The 23,332-nt window shown below is 34.4% G+C and overlaps 2 protein-coding genes across 2 annotated transcripts in view; one reads left to right on the top strand and one right to left on the bottom strand.

Annotated features, from left to right (window-relative positions):
- Positions 1–454: 454 nt before the first annotated feature.
- Kdsr (3-ketodihydrosphingosine reductase) lies at positions 455–11,581 on the top strand. The gene is made up of 3 exons (XM_089637224.1): positions 455–1,212; positions 6,747–6,988; positions 10,406–11,581. Exons 1-3 carry the CDS (start codon positions 675–677, stop codon positions 10,610–10,612), a joined length of 987 nt encoding a protein of 328 aa, XP_089493350.1. The 5' UTR covers positions 455–674; the 3' UTR covers positions 10,613–11,581.
- A 10,885-nt stretch (positions 11,582–22,466) lies between these two features.
- The window catches only part of Gr21a (Gustatory receptor 21a), a 29,188-nt gene continuing 28,322 nt past the window's right edge, over positions 22,467–23,332 (bottom strand). The window contains exon 8 of the mRNA XM_089637517.1: positions 22,467–22,589. Within this exon, the coding sequence (XP_089493643.1) occupies positions 22,467–22,589 (123 nt within the window). The remainder of the gene's footprint in view (positions 22,590–23,332) is intronic.

Genomic DNA, 23,332 nt, shown 5'->3' with positions numbered 1-23,332 from the left:
TACAATTTTACTGACGTTAGTGATAAAATAGAAGATAACCTCACTTGAATCATTGAAATGTCATGTCATGAAAGTCAAATTGTGAACTGACTGGAACACTAGAATAATAGTTTTTGTAAGTTATAGCATAAGAAAAAATACACAAGAATAAAAAATGACGCCAAAAAGTAATTTTGCAATTATTGAAGAAGTAAGTAATTTCATTTTAGAAACAGGCTGGGGCCCTGTCCCAATTGGGGACCCTAGAAAATGTGTCGAAATACTTTGGGGCCCCACTTCTAGCCGAAGTCCGACCTTTGGCATAGCGGAATTGGACATAATATAATTGCAGGGTGTGGTTTCGCTAATAATATCGATTGTGAAAATATCGGTTAAATCGTAGTCCATCCTTATCATATTCTGACAGTTGTAAGGGCTGTGGCGGAATATCTATGGACTGTGGGCCGGCCCGAGATTGACAAGCAGAAGCAACATAAAATTCAAATCACGTTCGCTGGTAGTTCGCTTTTCTGCGGCTTTAATATTATATGTTGTGATTTGTTTTATTTCGTATTTGTCATCCGGCCCGTGACCCGTCACCATTTATAAAATTACGTCCCGTGCTTACGGTGTTAAATAAGTTAGTGTTAAGTTAATGATAGGATTGGTCACTCCTTATCTTTCGTTGCTTCAAAATGATGTTATACTTTCTTCTCGCCCCGGTGATTTTGCTAGTATGTTACGCAATTTTCGTGAGGCTTTTAAAACAAAAATCTAAAACTTTGGAAGGAAGACATGTAGTAATAACCGGAGGTTCTAGTGGGATTGGAAAATCTGCGGCTTTTGAGGCTGCCTCTCTAGGAGCTCATGTGACAGTCATCAGCAGGAATGTAGGAAACCTGGAGAAAACTGTCTCGGAAGTGTTGAAGCACTGCAAGGATCGCCAGAAGCAGAAGATTCAATACTTATCCTTGGATGTTACAGGAGACTACGATAACATTAAGAAGGAATTGATAACGCTTGAGGAAAATGTAGGACCTATTTATATGCTCATTAACTGCGCCGGGCAAGCGGTTTGTGGGCGATTGGAAGACATGAGTGCGGACGATGTGAAGTTTATGATAGATTTAAATTATTTTGGTACAGCATATCCTACAAAAGCCATATTAGGTAGCATGAAATCAAGAGGAGAGGGCATCATTGTGCTAGTGTCCAGTGGAGCTGGTCTTATAGGTTAGTGATTCTTTCCTTACTATTTGCTTAATCCATCTTTGAATCGAAATCACATCTAAACTGACATTGGAGAGGCTCCACCACTTTCCCATAATAATATAAAAATAATCGTAATCGTAATAATAATCTTTCCCATTGATGATGTATATATTCCCATATCATTGATGTCGCTATTCCAAATTCCTGTAATATTAAAAAATCTGTTAATGAAAAAATAAGAAAATACACAGATTTAGGAAATGAGATAAAAAGAATTTGGCATTCTCAGACTAAAAATATTACATACATTTGTTATTTCGGCTACTGGCATTATACCTAGTTCTCTCATTAAAAATTTAGGCATATTAAATCAATCAAAAAATTTCAATATAAAAATGCAAAAATCAGTCATTTTAAATAAATGTAGGATTACGATTTTTTTTAAAATATTTATATAGAGGGATCTGTAGGATTAATAGGCCCTGTTAGGAGTGCTCCGAGCCGAACCCTCTGATATGAAAATATCTGGAGTCGGTGAATTATTTTCCCATTTGATCTCTGGGGAGTTGACGTGTTGTTCTTGTATTGTTTTGTATTTATTTTGCTTATATAATGCACTTGCATAATGTTGATTGACTAGATGATCATTTGTGGAAAGGTGTGTGGAAGGGTTTAGTTTTTCCTATGGGGAAAATTTAACCTAGACATAAAGTTGGAAACTATAAAAAATAATATAAAATAATCGTGTAAGGAAACTGATTATTTACCTCCTTCATCGTACACGTCAATACTCTAATTTTTTGATAAAACAAAGCTACATTTAATTATTATGAACGACTCTAGACCCTTGGAGTGTCACTGCATACACCGTTTTTTATTTCATATAAATATTTACACTCTACAACAGATATACAGTACATTCAAAATAAAAAGAATTTGAAATAATGTCTCCTCGCTATTGCCAGATCTAGATAGAAACAGAAGTAAAAAGTTTATAATTAAATTTATATGCTCATTTTGAAAACAAGAAGATATCTAGGGCAGTTTAACTCACTATCACAGGGCTGTCCCTATGGATCTTCCAGAATGCGACTTTTACATATTGCTCAATTAAATTTAGCCTTCAGGCCCGTTCCCACAGTTCGTAGTTTCAAAGTTGGCATACTTTCCCACATTTGCACATTCGACCCTACAATAAAACAATTCATTGGCCTGGTATTTTTATAAAAATATTGTCTTGTTTGTGTAAAATTTATGATTTAAGAATTCGTGACATTTTATGATCACCCTAGTTAAACCATTATGCCTAAAAATATTTTCCAATATCTTTCCCGCCCCTGTCCCATAGTAATAAAAACCCCAAATAAAGTTTCATCTCCCTTAAAATAATCCCTTTAAAATATTTGTATTGTTTAAGTCACGTCTGTATTATTTAGGATATAGTTAAGTGCATTATCTTTTATGTTTAAGAATGTTGTTTTCCGACGAGCGGGTGGAACAGCTTTATTTTTGTAATATGTCCTTCAAGAATTTAGTTTAAATACAGATACCTCCCAGAAAAAGGGCAGTGTTGAAATAACTGGTAGGTACATGCGTACCTACGCAGTCAGTCGTGAGATAATTACTAGGTTTATGTAAACCTAGAGAAAACCACGAAGAATAAAGGAAACTAGACCTTTATTTCTTTCAGTTTAAGTTTGAGCAGAGGAAAATAAGATCCTCTGCAATTATATTGTGAATTAATAAATTTATATGCCAAGAAGAAGAAGTGTTTTCCTGCATTCCATCTGACGGCGTGTTCTCGTACCACGATAGCAGAAACACCCATCATGAATATGCGCTATAATTAGCCTTGTAGCGAACAAATCAAACGCTTACACTCTAAAATCAGTTCACCGAGAGTTTTTTCACTTTACCCCCGGACACCCTGTATAGTGATTCTCGATATATTATATCTAAACCGACAGCCAACTTAATAACAATAGATAATCAAAACATTAGTTTAATAAGGAAATAAAATTGTAAAATATCTTCACTAACTGCTCCCAACCATCTGGAGCAAGGGAGAAAATGCTATTCCCAATTGGGTTATGTTGTGAGGCTGAAGGTAGTGGGGAGGGGAAGGAGATGGGGAAGAGGATGACGGGGGAGTACCTAGCTATTCAGATCTGGTCACCAAGCACGGCTAAAGCCATTTCAAGCAACGTTTCAATTCTGAATGGTGGTCTTACACCAGGGCGATACTAAGACTATATTCCACTCTGGAACGTGCGTTAGTATACGTTTATATTATTTTAAATGAATAAATTGTGAAATAACACAAATTCATCAAATGTAATAGTACTTCCTCCTTCTTCTGGCGCTTGTAAAATTAGATTTTTAATGTTAATTTTAGTTACAAGTTTCTACATATGTAAATATATATTTTATTAAGATAGTAGTTATAGGCCTTATTCGTAAGTCTCTAGATATAAGTCTCAGACGTAAGTAGTTCCAGTGTTAACTATTTTAGAAATATATTTGTATAGCGCCCTTGAGGTGATTTCTCACGAAAACGACTCTATATAAATTAGCCAAATATTATTTTTATTGTAATTTACTTGCGCACGTGAACAAGTTTTCAACCCCCTAATTATGTATTTTAAAATTGGCTAACGTTGGCTAAAGAAGGAGATAGTGCAACATGGCATAATAGCCTAAAAATCAATCACTTTATATTTTAACGTTTATTAAAGTTTCACATTACTGAAATCTTACTTGATTCTCACAACCATCTAATTTTAATATTGGCTGACAAAACTACAACTAGAGTTTTTGTGACGGATAAGTTTTGACTAACACGACGATGAGAATACGGAAGTTTATTAACGGCTACTTTGAAAACATCGATCCCACTTACCACTTTTTAGAAAGGCTATAACTGTTTTTGGTTTCAATAAGGAAGTTGAGTCCATTTTTTTAAATTTTTTTTTATCAATGTTCGCATTCAAACTTAAATACTGATATTTTTCTTTTTTTTTTTAAAGTTTGTTTTCATAATTAAATTAATTCTCAAAGTTTAAATTTTATTAAGCCCGCCAAAACGAACGGAATCCGAGCGGTAAGAGGCGGGGTGTGGTGTGACGTCATTCGAACTGTGAAAACCACGTCGCTTAAGCATTTTGTATGGAAAATTTTTTAATTCTTCAACAAGGAATTCCAGTAATTTTTTTACCAATGTTAACCGTCTATTAGAATTGATGTTATTAAAAAAAAAAGAAAATTGATTAAGATTTCATAGTTAAATTAATATTTTAAGTTAGAATATTTGCTTTTCCCGCCCGGTACGGTACTTGTACGGTATTGCCGTCGCTACTTGTTGACGTTCCCCGCGCGAATTCAGGACCACCGCGCAGAAAAGTAAAGACCAAAAGTAAAATAACGGTTTACAGCCCAGTTCACTGTGAGACTTTTCTGGGCGGCCGGCGGCCTGAAGTGTATCACATGCTATGTGACATGTATAATAATAAAAACTTCTAAGTTATGCAATAAACAACATATTATTATAAAGCACTATACGAATATGTATCTTTAGAAATCCATTTCATATAATAATAACAACAAATACGTACATATATTCGACAAACCCAAATAAACCTTTGGCCTATACACCTCTCTCATCTAAACCGACCATCTCTCATGTAATAGAAAGAGATGCACCATAGGTGATCCGTTATACGTACAAGTCACGACACATGTGACGTCAGAATTCTTTCGACCAATCGTGGAGCGTATACAGTCTATTGCTATTGAATGCTTTTTCAAGAACGTTTAACTAATTCTAAGAATAATAATATAGAAATATATTTATATATTTAGAATCGATATTTTTTGATCTACATGAACATATTTTTTATAAGTCAAAATATTTTTCACTCAACTTCCTTATTGTAAGAAGAAGAATGCACCTACAATAAAAAATATCTCGCAAAGATTTTAAAAAGAAACTTTTATTTGTTTAAAAGATACTGGTTATGATGGAAAAGAATAATTTTTTTTTCATGTTGTCTCTTTATTTGTCTATGAAAAACAAATATTATTTTTATAAACTTATATAGAATATTTTAGAATTCTTTGTAATTAATTAATGCGTCGCGCAGGTTTAACGTTTGTCCCGGGAAAATCCTCACCCTTTTTTGTTAAAGTGTGAGGCAAGCGAGCGGTTATAACTTGAAATTCATTATTTAACCTTTTTAGTGTTAATCAATTTTTGCAAAAATAAATGTTAATTGCTATACACATATTGATTAATTTAAAGGAAAAAATAATGGTGTCAAACTGTGAAATCAGATATGAGCGCATCAGCAGAATGCTGCCTGCTCATAACATAATAAAAATAATAATAAAAAGATTAGGAAATGAAATAAAAAGAATTTGGCATTCTCAGACTATAAAAATATTACCATTCATTATTTCGGCTACTGGCATTATACCTAGCTCTCTCATTAAAAATTTAGGCGTATTAGATCTATCAAAAAATTTATATATAAAGATGCAAAAGTCGGTCATTTTAAATACATGTAGGATAACGAAAGATTTTTTAAATATTTATGTTGAGGGATCAGTAGGATTTATAGGCCCTGTTAGAAGTTCTACCGAGCCGAACCCTCTGATATGAAAATATCTGGAGTCGGTGAATTATTTTCCCATTTGATCTCTGGTGAGTTGACGTGTTGTTCTTGTATTGTTTTGTATTTATTTTGCTTATATAATGCACTTGCAAAATGTTGATTGACTAGATGATCATTTGTGGAAAAGTGAGTGGAAGGGTTTAGTTTTTCCTATGGGGAAGATTTAACCCGGACAACAAAATCGGAAGCATAAAAAAAAAAAAAAAAAAACACTCTAATTTAGACAAATATCAATAGATTTTATTAATTCTTTTTGCATTATAAAGAAAAAATGTTTATTGATATGATTATGAAAAAATAAGCATAAAATATCAATTTTATTTCTTTTTGAAATTGAAATTGATCATTTGTTGCTTTAGAAAACACTTTTGTCGGAGGAATTTTGGCAAAATTTGGTGTTTCTTCTGTTTCTGAAGATGAAGAGGAAATAGAAGGCTCACTTTCAATCCTCTATCTTTTTCTTCAATGCTTTATAATACTGCTATCGTCACTATTTGTATCTGTTGTTTCACCTCCCGTAGAATCACTAAGAATCGAATCAACGTTCGAAATAATAGCATGTGACACAGTTATTTTTTTTAAATAATATAAAAAAATGGAAAAAAGTTATTTTTAAATGTATAAGAATGCATTCTCGTTACAAATTACACACGAGATTAGAGTGCGTCCACTCCCGCAGAGCACCAAAAACACACTGAAACTGCACCGCAATTTTCGATACAAACGATCGCAGCGCTTTTGCGACGCGTAGCATTCTTACTGTTAATAAACATATCTTTCATACATGTGACTTATTTTTTTGACAGATGCGACACCCAGGTTGAGAAACGATGGTTTAGTCAATACATAGCTTCTCATTTGTGACACATTGATATTTGATTTCAGGAGTTTATGGCATGGGAGCATACGGAGCCTCCAAATGGGCGGTGCGGGGCCTCGGAGAGGCTCTGCTCATGGAAGTCATCGGAACGGGAGTGTCAGTGACCATCAGCTATCCCCCTGATACCGACACTCCCGGGTTCAAGATCGAGGAGCAGACTAAACCAGTGGAGACTAGACTGATTTCAGAGAGTGGCGGATTGGTCACATCTGAGGAAGTAGCCAAGAAGCTGATTGTAGACGCTCTTGTAAGTATTATTTATTTTGTTGATAAGGGGCCGTTCAAGTATTACGTAAGCAGATTTATTACAATTATTTACCCCCTCTTCCCCCTTGTCACCAAAAGTAAGCAAAGCTCTTACCCCCCCTCCCTCCCATGCTTACGTAAAAATTGGCACCTACATGCATTTCTGTTAATGTATTCTGTTTTTTTTTTTTTTTATTGATTCATAAGTAGCACTTATAAAATAGACTTAGGATAGAGGACTTTAATGCACATAATGTTTATTTAAACAAACTTTATTGACACAGTGGGAATCCCCGAACATGTATTTGGTTTTCAAACATAGACAATGTGTGGGTTGCCAATGTGTAAAAAAAAATAACTACTGCTGAGCAGTGCTGACGTAATCACTATCTCGACCCCCGCACCCCCCCATGTCATCAAAAATAAGCAAAGCAAAGACCCCCCTGCCCCCCTATAGTGCTTACATAATACTTGAACGGCCCCTAAGGAGAAAGTCTGCATAGTTTCCGTAAGCATTCTGGTCAGATACTCAGTGTTATATCTTATTTATTTATTTATTAACGCCCTTTTTCGGGGCTTTTACATGAGAATATTAAGAAATATACATTATTTATTGTACATACCTGAATTGCTTCATTAATAATAATAATAATAATAATAATAATTGGATAATTTGTAGAGCGCCGTTTTTGTGAAAAATCACCTCAAGGGCGCTGTACAATTTATTTCCTAGGATCTACATTTGTTATTTAGAAATGATACCAAAACATACTTACCTGGCAAGTCACTTCCAACAAACACACTTATATTAAAAAGTTTATGCTTATAAAAGATAGAACTGCACGCAGAGGACACTATATCAAAAAACACTGGTCGTCGCATGATCTTAAGTCTGCTATAGTTTTTATTTTAATTTAAATGTATTTTAACTGTCTTAAAAGCCTACAAATTGTTAGTTGTTATCATTTTTATTTATTTATTTTTAATTATTATTTTTATTTATTTTATTTTTAGTATTTTTTACATTTTGTTAATTTAAATTTAAATTGCCGTCAACTGTGAAAGTGGAGGTTTCTGAAATTATGGATACGACTGTCTGAAAAGGTGCGTTTTAAGTTTAGACCTAAATTCTGTCGAGATAATTAACAACAATAAGAATTAACAACATTTTATATTGTTAATGAAGGAAAGGACACGGGTTCAAGTCCCGTTGGCGTCATGTATCTTTTATCAGGAGATTTTTCAATGTGGATGAGTGTTTCAGGCTAATAATTATTGCTTATAAAAAAATAATTGTTACCCTTTGTGCTATGCATAAGAAATCTTGTCTTAAACATTAGTTTACCAAAAAATTATAATTTTATATTTGTTTAAAAATAAATTGAAGATGTCCACTGACTTGGTATAATTGTTTCCCTCCATTAGTATTCTGGGTAAAGAGGAATACATATGGTAGTTAGTCCCAGAATTTCTGCACTGAAACAAATCCTGACTTCTAGTATTACGTTGTGGAATCCGAAAGCTTATCAATTCTAGCAATACCGGACTATCAACTAAATCATTTAGAATTTTATATAGAAATACCAAGTCAGTGAAAATTCTTCTGTCTGACAATTTGAGCATATTCATATAATTTAACAGGATGCTTGATCTTATTTTGTCTACAGTAGTCCAGACCCTTTAAATAAATTTCACCAGGGTTGTCATTCGTCATTAGATATTTGGCAATACTTCTGGTTCTCCCCAGGTATCTGAAACTTCTACCTATTAAAGTTCCATAGTTTTCAATGGTTCAATATGAAAAAAAGAATTCGATAAAAAATTGTTTGAAACTCAGAACGAAACCAGGTAGTAAAATGATACATACTAGTAATACATAAAACGCTACTTCAAATTGATTATGTATTAGTAGAGACACCCATTCATAGCTTAAATTTTTAAGAAATGTAGCATTCATTATTGAAGAAATAGCTTTTATAGCTTTAATTTTGTGTTTTCATAGCGTTTATTTATTTATTTCACGCCTATTAAGGCTTTTACATACATATATATAAAAAATATTTACGAAATTATACATGAAAATAGTGCAGGAAACGACTATTTAAAACAATTGCAGAAAAATAAATATAAAGTCAAAATATCACTGAACTTGATCTACACAGCATGCAGGCACAAAACATTAAAAATCCAAAATACTTTTTTCTGTTTCAGTTGACAAAATTATTATGTGTTAGTCAAATCAAATTAAATACCTTTATTAAAATATTCCACTACTTGATGAAAAAAACTTCAATAGGGTATGCTTATACATTGAAATTGATGTACTAAATATATCAACAACATCGTAGTATTTGTTTCCTAGCTGTTGAATCCGTCGCATAGGAGTGTGATATTGGGACGTTGACGTAGAATTGCTACAATAATATGGTAGGTACTGTCTTGTAACTGACCTGCTTCGAGTATGAAAAGAGATTACATATAATAAATCAGGGGTATCAAACATTGAATTAATAATTTTATACAAACAGGTTAAATCGGAAATAATTCTGCAATCAGATAATTTTATTAAATTTAATGAACAAAGTACGTTATCGTAATTTAGGTTTTCTCTAGGAATTCCCATTTTAAAATTTACATATCTTAAAAATTTACTTAAGTAATTAATAATTAATAAAGTTAATTTATTTAAGCCAAAAGTATTTTCTTGTAGTATCCAACTGCTCTGTTGATAGACACTAATGCTCTCCAAAACTTTTTATCCAAAAAAAGAAAGAAACGCAACATATCATAATACCCCAAAAATAAATCATGAAAACCATATCGAATTGTTTCTTTCATACGTTTTAAAGTACTTAACTAATTTTTAACCATCAGAATATTTATGCACATAATTATTTTATTTATTTAATACATGTTACATTGTTTTGAAATTTACATAAAGTAGATATAATGAATCACCATACTAGGCGGCTGCCTGTTTCATGGTGACCAATTGAGTGTAATTACTTTGTATGAAATATGAAATCTAGTGTAAACATATGAAATTAGTAACTATAGATGAAGCTAAAATTTTGGAAAAATTGTAATAAAAAGTAGAAGATAGAAATTAGAAAGGAGAAAGAAGTAAATTAGCATTAGATTGTAAAAATGTACATAATTATATATATAATTTTTAATATGTGTGCATGCAAGCACACATGTGTATATAGCAGCAGACATACCTATATACATATAACAACACATGTATACATACACCCATATGACGCATCCTCACGCATATAAACAATATATACACCTCTATCTGAGTACTTGGAATAGGCTACTAACACTATAACAATCGCACATCAAAAAATTTACAAAGATGATTATGACTCTTTCACGCGCCTTACATATTATAACATTGTATTTTTCTTTTCAGGATGGTAAAACCTATTCCGTTCTGGGCTTTGAGAGCTGGATGCTGGCGAACCTGTGCATCATGTCCTTTGGCGGAGCCATATCCTCGCTGTGGCAAGCATCCATCATTGGAATTATTCGACTGGTGTATGCTGCCTATCAATTTCAATTTGCTTCTATCGTGCTGAGGTATCGACGCGTGAAGGAAATCAATAAGAAAGCTGAATGAATTATCAAGTGTCGGATTCGAGAACAAAGTACATTTAATTCATAGAGATATTGTCATTCGCTTATTTACATACTGAAAGAATCGTGCGTGTTGTTTGATTTCAATTTTGTTTTTTCGCTGTAAATTGATTCATAGAGATTGTCATTCGCAAATATATGTACTCATTGAAAAAATTGTTGCCTGTATTTGACTTTCAATTTTGTTTGTTCGCTATAATGTTCGTCAGATCATAGATAAAGAAAAGCGTGTTTCGTGATTTAAATATTTGCCTAATCGAGACTTAAATTTCCAATACAAAACTGTCTTTATGATATTCAAATGGGACGGAGATCTACGTGAGTGTAAGTGAGACGGAGTGCTAGGCAATTAGGCAATATGGAACATTTGTTGCCATTCAAATTTGTATGGAAGGCACTTTTTCTTCTTTATTCTATGTGTTAGATATATTGTTAACTATATTTTGCCGAATTTGCTTTAACTACTTGATCGCCGACGCAAAATTTTCATTGTGCATAAGCTGATTCTATTTTCGTAATAATGCAAATTATCTTTTTGTAAATTGTACCGTCTTACTGGATACTGGCTTATATATTTATAAAAATAATATATAATCTACCACAAGTATGAAGTTTCCCCGGAATAGCTATTTCTATTCAATAATATCTTTAAGAATACCCTGGCATACAAGAGGTTAAGAAACGGTTTGACGCTAACATATTTACCGTTCTGGATCGGCTACATTGTTCTTACGACTGAGTCCTGTTTATAGCAATCACGAAAGTAATAATAGTTAATACCCGATTTGGTACGGGGGCTCCATCGAAGCCAGAGTAAAGTTGGCCTCTCAGAAGCTGGGCGTACTGTACAGGGCCCGCAGATACTTTAATAGTACACAACTGCTGACCCTGTACAAATCGCAAGTGCGCCCTACTGTCGAATTTGGCAGCCATCTCGGGTCCGGAGCCCCAAAATACCTGAAAAAAACCCTTGACTCTGTGCAGAAACGGGCGGTCCATTTGATAGATTCCCCAATCTTAACAAACGGACTGCAATCTTTAGAGCACAGGCGTCAGGTAGGTATGCTGTCCTTGTTCTATCGGTATTACAATGGAAGATGCTCTGAGGAACTAGCGTCAATGATCCCTTCGGCACCGGTGCGTAGTCGGGATACACGCCAAACGCGCGCCCAACATTTGTACACGGTTGACATTTGTCACATGAGAACGGGTCGCTTCTATGATTCGTTCTTAAGTTCAACAGCTCGGCTGTGGAACGAGCTGCCGGCCTCTGTGTTTCCTCCCTCCTACAACATGGGACTCTTCAAGACCCATGTTCACTCCTTCCTCTCCACAAAAAGACCCTCCACACAGCATCCCCAAAGATGACATAGGCCCTGAGGGAAATTATTTTCTTCAGGGCCTCCTGTGTGGAGTTAATATAAAAAAAAACCTATATATTGAACACACTATGATATTCTTTATTTGACCTGGATTATACCTTTTTTTAAATTGATTTTCATTGATGACTGGCAAGTTAATTATACTAAATTGTTGTATTTTTATGAACACAATTTATATGCAATGTGTCCAAGCTGTTTAAATCTTATATATGTAAATAAAAATACAATTTTCTTTAATTCAAGGCAATGCCGAGCTTGTCTCGTCATTGTGGCTGTGTGTGTCGTGGACTGTCACTGGCTGGATGTGCGCCACAGTACCTACACAGTCGACTCGATATTTCGTAATCTATGGTTTAAGACATAATAAAAATAATCTATGGGTTGTGACAAGGCAGATTCATGGGAATAATTTCAATAATTGGTAATTGCTATCGTGATTGTGATTAAGGAATTGACATAACAATTAAAAACATTAAATGTCGTTTCTTTCCTTACAGGTAATGTTTTGTTACTGAATGCTTTTCTATATGTAAATCTTGTGAGATTAACAAAATAAACCTCTTCTTTCCTTACAGAGAAACTCAATTGTGTTTTAATTGACTGTGTCGTTCAAATCACAAGGAAAATATCATTATATATATAAATAAAAATTTAAATGTTCGTTCAAAATCTTTAATTTACGAAAGTTCTTTACGGATGCGTGTGTTTTTATATACCTATATTATATAGATGTCACCTGTGTCAGGTAAAAACATTTTTTTTTTTAAAAACGTCACAATCTGTTGGACAAACATGTACTTTTTTTTTAACAGCGCCATCTGTTGGACGTAAAAGCAACATGCGCTATTGTTTCTCTATCTGCACAGACAGATTGAGCCACAGCAACGTGTGGTGTGGTACAGCTAGTATATAATAATAACTGAAAATCATTGTTAACTTTTATTTCATTATAATTATGTGCAAATTCAATTTATGTTTTATTTTGAACCAATAGACCCCGCAATGCTTGTCTATTAATGATGTCTCTTTCGGACGTCTCTGACTCCTTCTACCATTCACTACCGTATACAGGGTTTTACAATAAGAGGTGTTATTTTGATATTCAATCGTAAAAGATCAATAGTTTCGTTGCTTGTGTGGCACGTAGCGCCGTCTTGTTGAAAGTAAACGTTGTCCAGATCAATACCATCCAATTCCGGCCATTAAAAATCATTAATCATCTCTCGATAGCGATACATTCACCGTAACTGTTGCTCCACCATTATTTTCGAAAAAGTAAGGTCCAATGACTCCGCCGGACCATAAACCGCACCAAACAGTCACACGTTGAGGATAGAGAGGCTTTTCAACAATAACTCTTGGGTTTTCCGAGCCCCAGATGCGACAATTTTGCTTGTTGACGAAGCCACCGAGGTAGAAATGGGCCTCATCACTCAAAATGATTTGCATTTGATTCACTCAAGTGAATTTTAATAATTTCAATGCGTTTTTGAAGCGTGTATCGTTCCATTTTTATTAATGGCGTAGTTTCTACTCGTCAAATGTCAAAAAATGACAGCTTCAAAAGTAACATCTACCGAAATAGTGGGCTATTCAAAATAACACCTCTTATTGGAAAACCCTGTACTAAAACGACTCACTCAACAACAGTAAACTAAACCAGTCACGAATTATTTCTGTCCACAAAATATTTAAAATAAAACTTAATACACTATTCCTGTGCCATCGTGTTCCAGTGTAAAAGTCGTGAATCTGTTCATTTCTTTGTGTCCTCAACAATAAAATAAAAGCCTGAAGTTTTAATAACAAATAATAATAACTATTGTTGCACCAAAGGCAGGTAACCTGCATTTCCGCACGCCTTGTGACCGTAGTAGTTACTGATACCTACTCATTACTACTTGTAAGTGAACTTGATTCCAGACAGTAATCAGGGGAGTTCAACCTACTATTAATTTTTAATTTTTATTAACCTAAATCTGAACTCATCATGGATGCGCAGACATACATATCCCTTGCTCAAGATGCCATCAATGCACTAACAAGTATTGTGATGGATCCCAATAACAAATTTACCAAGGAGCATATTGCCAAAATAATGCCCAAAACTAATAATATCCTAGGGTCCATAGGCCAAATGGCTGCAAGAATGGCTACCCTAGAAGGTGAATTGTCAGTGTACAAAAATATTCCTTCTGCTGTTACCACTACTAATTTGCAAACAAATAACATCTGCGATATTATTGCTGAGATGAATGATCAAAATTTAAGGGAAAAAAATATTATAATATGTAACCTCCCCGAAAGCAAAGCAATAACCCAGACTGATATTATGAAAGACGACACTACCAGCATAAAAAAAATCATTTTCGACCTTGACAACTCTACCAATTCTCTTGACCTGAAAGTTTACAGAATCGGGAAAAGGGATACTAATAAACCGAGGGGTGTAAAAGTCGAGTTCCCTGAGTCTAAATGGCCGAAAATCTTACTCGGTAAAAAACACTCGCTAAAGAATAACATCCGCATGTACCCTGATCAATCAGTTGCTCAAAGGAACTATGTAAATAATTTGCGAATCGAACTAAAAAATAGGCAATCATCGGGTGAGCAAGACATTACAATCAAGTACATTAATAATCACCCAACAATTGTAAAATTAAATCCAAAAAACTGACCCACAAACTAATAATATATTATCAAAATGTAAGAGGACTGAGAACGAAACTTCAAGAACTAAAATGTACATTACCAACGATGAATTACGAAATTTATGCTCTTACTGAAACATGGCTAAATGCTGGCATAAACGATCAAGAACTGGGATTTTTAGATCATTTCATTTACAGAAACGACAGATGTCAAAGTTCCAGCAATAAAACAAGAGGTGGCGGCGTACTATTGTCAGTATCAACCAAACTGAATTCGAAGAAACTGAAATGCCTTCACAAACATCTTGAACAAGTGTTTGTAATGGTTTCCTTAAAAAATGAAAAACTTATAATCGGTTGCACATATATACCACCATCCTCCGGCCTGCAAACATATAAGGAGCACCACCTTGAAGTTGAAACTATGCGAAGAAAATTTCCTGATGCTACATTTATTCTGATGGGTGACTACAACCTCCCAAATATTGTATGGGACATTGAGAACATCGTGTCCTCGAGTCCGGACAACATCAATCATAGCTCCCATGAAATTATAGAAATGTCGAACTTTTTAAATCTGCATCAGAAAAACCATGTGTACAACATCAATTCTCGTCTTCTCGATCTTGTCTTTACAAATTCTTCTAATGTTAATGTGTATGCCTCTGATGAAATGATTCTTCCATTCGATAAATACCACCCCCCTCTAATAATCAATTACCTCAATACTTATGTTAAGGTAATTGACCCCACGATTGTCAAGCGTAATTTTGAAAAAGCAGATTACCCAAAGATTATAGAATTTTTATCTACTTATAATTGGACTTATGATCTCACTTGTAAAAGCTCAAATTTAAATGAGGCCTTAGAATACTTTTACAATGTAATTTATCAAGCAATCGATAGATTTGTACCCCTACAAAAATATTACACTTCTAAATTCCCTAAATGGTTCGATTCTGAACTAATTAATCTAACGTACGATAAAAAAATTGCCCACAAACGTTATAAAATAAATAGAACGCTAGATAATTATATCGCATTCTCCATTCTGCGTAAAGATTGCACTAGGCAATCGAAAGTATGTTTCAAGAAATACACCAACAATGTTGAAAATTCTATTTTAACAAATATTAATAAATTTTGGAATTACGCTAACTCCTTTCGGAAAAATAACTCTAACTTTCCCGGTACAATGTTTTATGGGAAAAAAGTGGGTCATAACAAAAACGATATTGTAAATTTATTTGCAGATTTCTTCAAGAGTGTATATGTTGAAGACAATGACAACATATTATCTGATAAACCCCAATTTACCGAAAGCTCACTCAACTTGCATAACATCCATGTGGTAGTAGATGATGTTGTGACTTTTATCAAACAGCTGGATACCAGGTCGAATTCGGGGCCAGATATGATTCCCTCAATATTACTTAAAAACTGTATTCATGTTCTAGCTCTTCCTATTACTATAATTTTCAATTTATCCTTATCTACAGGTTGTTTTCCTGAAATTTGGAAAAGTAGCTTTATAACACCTATTTTTAAAAAAGGAGATAAATGTCAAATTGAAAATTATAGACCCATATGTATTATGTCATCACTACCTAAACTTTTAGAAAAGATTATATTAAGTAAAATCATGCATCAAATTAAACCAATTATATCAACATTTCCACATGGTTTTATGCCAGACAGATCTACGTCATCTAACTTATTGCTTTACGAAAATTTTATTTCTAATGCACTGTCCAAGGGTCTTCAAGTTGATACAATTTATACTGACTTTAGCAAAGCCTTTGATACTGTTTCTCATCGCATTTTAATGGAAAAATTAGAACACTTGGGAATAAGCGGCAACTTTCTCGAATGGCTTAGAAGTTACTTATCATACAGAAAATTATCTGTAAAAATTACCTCCACAACTTCTTACACTTTTTTTGCCTTAAGTGGGGTCCCCCAAGGTTCCCACCTAGGACCAATTCTTTTCCTACTATTTATTAATGACATTTCACTAATTTTCGATAATATTCACTTTCTTCTATTCGCCGATGATCTAAAGATGTTTAAATCGATCGGTAATTCTTCTGATTGTTTAACTCTACAAATGAACTTAAATAAACTTTATGAATGGTGCATCGTAAACAAATTACATCTTAATATCAACAAATGCCAAACGATCAGTTTCCATAGATCTAAAACCCCTTTATTATTCGACTACTCAATTAACAATGCCAATCTAAAAAGAGTTTTTGAATTCAATGACCTTGGAGTTATCTTTGACTCCAAATTACGCTTCTTGAATCACATTAATAGCATTACCAGTAAGGGATTACAAATGCTTGGATTTATTCTCAGAATCGCTAAAGACTTTAATAACATAAAAACTATAAAATTACTGTACACGTCTCTGGTTAGAAGTCAGGTTGAATACAATGCAACCATTTGGTGTCCTCATTTCAACTCTCATTGTTTACAAATTGAAAAAATTCAAAATAATTTTTTACGTTTTATTAATTTCAAAATTGGTATTCCTATTATTGAAATCAATTATGTCAATTTACGCAGTAAACTTAACTTATCGAAATTATCTGAAAGGCGAAAAATATTTGATCTTCTTTTATTATATAAAATTGTGCATTCAAGGTTAGGCTGCCCTGACACTATAAACTTGCTATCTTTACATATACCTCCAAAATATACTAGACGGAATATTTTATTCTACAACAATAACTTCGCCACGAATTCTGTGTTAGAAAGAATACATAGGTTGGGCAATGAACTAAGTGATGTCGCTGACATATTTAATTTAAACTTTAATACATTTAAAGCCAAATTAGTCTACCACTTTTTAAATGTAAATAATGTATAAGAAATCATTATATTTTATTTCGATTTTCTATTGTTTGTTTTATACTGTTGCTAAAAATGAAATTTGTAATTTTTATGTACTTAAAAGCCCAATAGGGCGTCAATAAATAAATAAATAAATAAATAAAATGTTACTGTTAAAAAACTACATTGTATCGTCTTTAATTCCACTCTGTATCTCATTCCAATGCAGTGATATTGTGTTAAATATTCCTCGGGCGTCTCCTACTTCTTCTACCATTCAAAAAACTCTCTAAACACTCCTGGCACTAATAAGAACAAACTTTGAATTTTTCTGCGACATCTGTCGAGTACTTTTCGAGTATTGCCCACACAGATATACGCAGGCTGAAGTTTTATATATTAAGATTATGATAATATTATTGTGAATTTATTAAATTATTTCCAAGAACTGACTTAGTATAATATTTTAATTAAGTGTGTTCAGATTTAAAATCTGGGGCGGCCAAAAGGGGAAACAACGAATAATTTTTAATATACATATTTCTTTCATCGCAATATTATATATTATATTTTGTATGGACTTGCATCTCCTACTTTTATGTCCTTATAGAGCTTGTATTAATTTTATCCTTTTTGTCGTCATTTTACGATCAAATGCCACATTAATTTGTTATTTAAAAAAATATATTATTTCTAATATTTGCTTATGCTTGTATACTGTGACATTGTGCAATTACTTTAATGGTATATTTACACCGTGGATATTAAATAAATAAATTGTATTTATATAGCACCTAATTCCCAATTTCGACTTAGGAGGCTCCCCCATGGCTCGGTACAATAACACAGAACAAGTGCAGTAAGTCCCTTTCTCCACAGGGACAAGCAAGTATCCGATACTTGACGGTTCAAGTATCATCTACGCAAAGGTTCATGTACAGGGGCACATGTTGCCCACATTTTGTAAACTTGTCAGCAATGCCAGCCGGGCGTGGTTGTTCCCATTCATTGAGATTTTAAACATGGCGTCACTTGTGTCAGTATTTGTAACAATGCGTGTACGTTAGATCAATGCTAGGCGCAAAATCTTCAACAAAGAATGACGGGATATAAATATCACAGCTACCGCAACTCTTTGGTTGTGAGTGAGGTTATGAAAGCAGGTTATGAAAGCAAGAGCGACTAGTTGTTTGCGGCTTGAGTACATAACATGATACTTGCATATCCCTGTGGAAGAAAGACCTAAGAAAGCGTGATGCCAAAAGCTCTCCTTCCCATATATTTCTATTGGCGCCCGTACACCAGACTGCGCAGCACGGGAGCGGTGTTGCATTCTTCCATTGTCGGTATTCTTACTGCACCCAGTTTATGTGGATTGTTTACTATATTGAATCACGTTCCTCTTTTGTTCCCAACAGAGCTGGTCATTGGCACCATAGGTGAATTGCAGTCTCTTCATCCTTTTCGCGTCTCCTGAGATAGCTAGTAGTCCTACTAGCTCCCTCAGTGAGTTTCTGTCCATATTGATTAGTTGCCTGGTTCATGTAAGGTCTAGTCCATTTATGAGTACTTTGGATTGTCTCATTCCGGGTGCCCTCTCCCATTCCTTCCAGTGCCGAGATTTGAACCACCTTTCAATATGTATTTTGGTGTGATAAGCTGCCCCTCTTACGGTCAGCTTGGATCCTTCAAGTGATGCTTTCTCCCTTTCCTTGCTAGTCCATCAGCTCGCTCAATTCCTTGTCCTGGTACCCAGATCCGGGTTATTTTATTGATGGTAGCAAGTTTTTCAAGAAGAGTCCTGCATTCCATCACCAGTCTGGTGTTGCATCGGTTACTTTCCAGTGCCATTAGGGCTGCCTAGCTATCAGAGCATTTGCTTATGTTCTCATTATGTAAATTCTCCTGTGCGCATGCTAAGATGGTTCCATCTCAGCTTGAAACACAGTGCAATGTGTCCCTAGAGGTATACTAAGTTCCCTCTTGGAACCCTTTAGACAGACCCCAGCCCCTGTTCCCTCCTCCATCTTCGACCCATCTGTGAACCAGATTAGTTCCTGGTTAGAGGTTGCACCTAGAACCGAATCCCATTCCTCCCTTGAGGTGTACATCACTCTATAATGCTGTCTGAAGAAGTATTCGGCTTGTTTGCCGTCCTGTCTCATTCCAGCTGTTGGACTGATTGCCCTCAGTCTTGCTCCGATGGTTAGCTTTTTACATACTTACCTATCCACTGAAGAGATAAACTGATAGGCTTGCCTGTGTGCTCGAGGTAAACTCAATTTTTACTTGTGGTGAAATTGAGTAAACATTTTCAAATACCAAAATTATGTCTTGAAACAGATAACGAATTTTATTGGCACGTCTAACAGTTCAAAGATTTCATGTCAACATCTTATGAGACAGGAATTATATGTTCAGTGTACCTACCATTCTTATGCGCAAGGCTGATATTTTTTATGGATAAACTGAAATTTTTCTGACTGATTTGAATTTCTACATTCAATGTAATATTTAAAATAAAACCCCATGGTTTAAATGGTTGTTTGTAATATGCTCATCGTCACAAAAATCGCACACAATGCCAAATCTTATGAGACTATGTCTGTATAAAGCCTTTTATATAGATATATCGTCTTTTTTGGATGTGCTGCGTCATCGCCCTGGATGAAGCCACTAGTCTCTTAAGTTTAGTTGCTGAGCAACATCACACTGTCGCATCTCTGATTGCAGTAGTGCCACCACTTGAGCGGCTTCTTCAGCAGTGTTGTCTATTATAAGGCGTGTTTTCTAGCGCTAATTATTCACATGTTTCCTCTTCAACGTTCGGATAGTGAATGACCTACATTTGACTTGAACTGCTTCTTTTATAGCCCAGAAAGATGACATAAGTTGTGGCACCTGTAAAGAGTAAATGCTCAACATTTTTTTAACGTCCCGTGCTTAAAAAATTTCTATTGTTTATGAAATGAAACTATTGTCTGAGAAGTGGTCGTTAAATGTACTTTCAATTGATATCAATATTGAGTGTAGTATAGAAACCAATATTTTTGTCTTATCCCATTTCAAAACAACACTTTATCTTACATAACAATATCGATTTTGTACCAAATATTTTTTTATGTTTAATTTATATTGTGGGTATGTCCTATGTACAACCTAATTATTTTTATTACGTTAATTTTGAATATTTTATTTGGTACAGTTTCTGCAAAGTTACAGGAGAAAATTACAATAGGTAAATGTACATATTATTATCTATTGAAAATGCTGCGATTATGAAATGTAAACATTCTAAATTTTGTGTGTGCTTTAAACTGGAATAAATTAATGGTTTAAAAAAGATTTTTTTTTTGATTTATATTATTAATTATTTCAGGTTCCATTGATCAAATCTTCCTTTGAATTTCTGAACGCCCTGTGAAAACTTCTGTGTCTATAGTCAAAGTGTTGGCCACTGACTATATCGATACTCTACAATGCACGGTATCCGGAAACTCGTGGTATAAGCGGGAAGTGGGTGAATCTACAACACATGGAGATTTGGGAGGGAACCATTTATTGGATAACCAACACCCCTGCCGTACGTCGTCCCAAGTGCTTGGCTACGTTTGGTGACTTAGCAGGGGTGCCCGGGTTCATGGGGTGAGGTTTATCGTGAGTGAGTGGGTGAGGTTGAGGTCTTGGCGGCGGATTCATGTTAAGGGGGGGCTATGATTTAAAAAAATTTTTTTTGCATTTTTGAATTTTTTTAAATAATAAATGCTTAATATGTTAAGAATATTGTGTTCAAATTTCAAGTTGATTGGAGCAAAATTGATGAAGTTACAAGTATTTTTATACCTGTCCGATTTTAATCCCTACCCGACCATACGTATAAGCCGAGCAGAGCAGGAAGCTGAGAGACAAACTAAAGAATGCAGGATTCGTCGTAGACAAGAGCAAAAAGGTGCTTTAGACATCATGGATGATAGCAACATCCTTTATGGACCTGGCATTGATGATTCAGTGTGAGGTAAGCCGATAAAATTTGCTTATAAACGTTTAATACCAGATTTTTTAGTGTTCAAAACTTTATAGCGTTTTTCCCACAACTCACGTTTTCAAAGTCGGTGCCCGTCATAACTTCAAAACTACTGCACCGATCCTTTTGAAATTTTGAAAACTATTTCTGTACATAATTTACGAGGTAACGCTGGAGAGTTTTTTCAAATTTGTTAATAATTATTATTTTACAATAACAAATTAGCCGATTTTTTTCACTAAAAATAGCGTTTTTCCCTTCAAAGTGTTCCAAAAAAGTGAAAAATTAAAATTTCGAAAAACCCTCCCAGCGTTACCTGGGAAAAACTATTATCTAACGAATGAACTTTGATTTTTTGATTTCAGATGACCCAGCACCGAGTTATGAGGGGCACCGCCATTCTACTTTTTTTTGAGACACGTCCGAATAATTGCTGCCATTGCCGTGTTTTTTAATATTTCTCCGTGAAAATTTTATACAACATTCTTAAAATGTCATACTTTACTGTCCTATTAGATTGAATAAAGAGATTTTAACTGTGTTGTCACAAAAAATTCACAAAAAAATGCCTTTTTTCGTACGAATTAACCCTAGCCCCCCCTTAATGCATTTGGCGTGGCGGGTCGGTTAGGGAGAGACTAGTTGAGGAAGATCTTTTGACCTCTCCAGCCGGACTCTCGACCCATCGCCTTGCGAGCCAAACCATACCACCAAATCTATTTGAGTCAATTCACCCTCGAGCTTGTACTGCAAGATTCCGGACGCTGTGTATAATATTTTATTTTATTGAAAAACATGAATTTGCATATTTGATTTTATTATTCTAAAAAAATAGTTGGATTACATATAATATATCTACAAAGCTTGTTACTGTGAAAATTCTTCAAGGCAATTTATTAATCAATTGCTGAAATGTTTCTAGTGTTTTTGTTTCTATAATTTTTCTTAATTGGCAATAGTGACATTGTCAGGTATAAAAATGGTCTTGTTCCCTTTTCCGGCTTGCCGCAGTAGGGTTAACTTGAATTGCATCAGCACCACTAAGTAAGTAGCGATGAATGAAATGTTCTGAAACAAAGACATTCAATTAGGTTCAAAGTCATTCTATCTGATATTATTGATAAGGAGACGGTCTGCATTACTCCCTTAGCTCAGTCCTTATTTATCGTCTATGTAAGTTTCAGTTGAACAAGACGCATTGATTGGTGCTTTCAAACTTTAATACATATTGAACAAAAGACTGCATGTACTCTGACTGGTTAGAGTTAATGCATACCGCGAATGAATAATCCCCAGTACATATGCAAGCAAGATTCTGTATATTCCTAGATAGTTTTTTGTCTCTCCTGAACATTTTACAAATGGTTCTTACGAGGTATTGAACTTACACCGACGATATATGCTAAGTTTCCTGTGGGACGATACCTGTTCTACTTAAGGATAAGGAATTGTCCTTAGCCTTAAAATTAACGACTTTAGGGACGATTCCGGTACTACTTAAGGATAAGGAATTGGGATGATTCCGGTTCTACATAAAGATAAGGAATTGTTCTTAACCTTAAAATTAACGACTGAAGGGCCGATTCCGGTTCTACTTAAGGATAAGGAATTGCGAAAAAGTTGTTGATTTTAAGGTTAAGGACAATTCGTTATCCTTTAGAAGAACCCGAACCACCCCTGTGGTTCCACATTGTGTATTCCCAGGTATCCAGAACTTTTTTCCGTCAAGGCGGAGTATTGATTTGGAGTTTCTTTATCCTCTTCACATTCCTACGGCTGTTGGTGCTTTACCTATTTGTGTGTTTGTTTGT

The sequence above is a fragment of the Hesperophylax consimilis genome, chromosome 11 (genome assembly GCF_061612785.1).
Source record: "Hesperophylax consimilis isolate HC1 chromosome 11, BYU_Hcon_1.0, whole genome shotgun sequence".
Lineage (NCBI taxonomy): Eukaryota > Metazoa > Arthropoda > Insecta > Trichoptera > Limnephilidae > Hesperophylax > Hesperophylax consimilis.
This window is presented reverse-complemented; position numbering and strand designations above follow the sequence as displayed.

What these genes read in the sequence shown, in the direction of transcription:
- Kdsr (XM_089637224.1), top strand. Translation starts at nt 675, where the DNA reads ATGATGTTATACTTTCTTCTCGCCCCGGTGATTTTGCTAGTATGTTAC. An exon ending in CAGTGGAGCTGGTCTTATAG is followed by an intron (nt 1,213 to 6,746) that starts GTTAGTGATTCT and finishes ATTTGATTTCAG; the next exon opens with GAGTTTATGGCATGGGAGCA. An exon ending in AGCTGATTGTAGACGCTCTT is followed by an intron (nt 6,989 to 10,405) that starts GTAAGTATTATT and finishes TTTTCTTTTCAG; the next exon opens with GATGGTAAAACCTATTCCGT.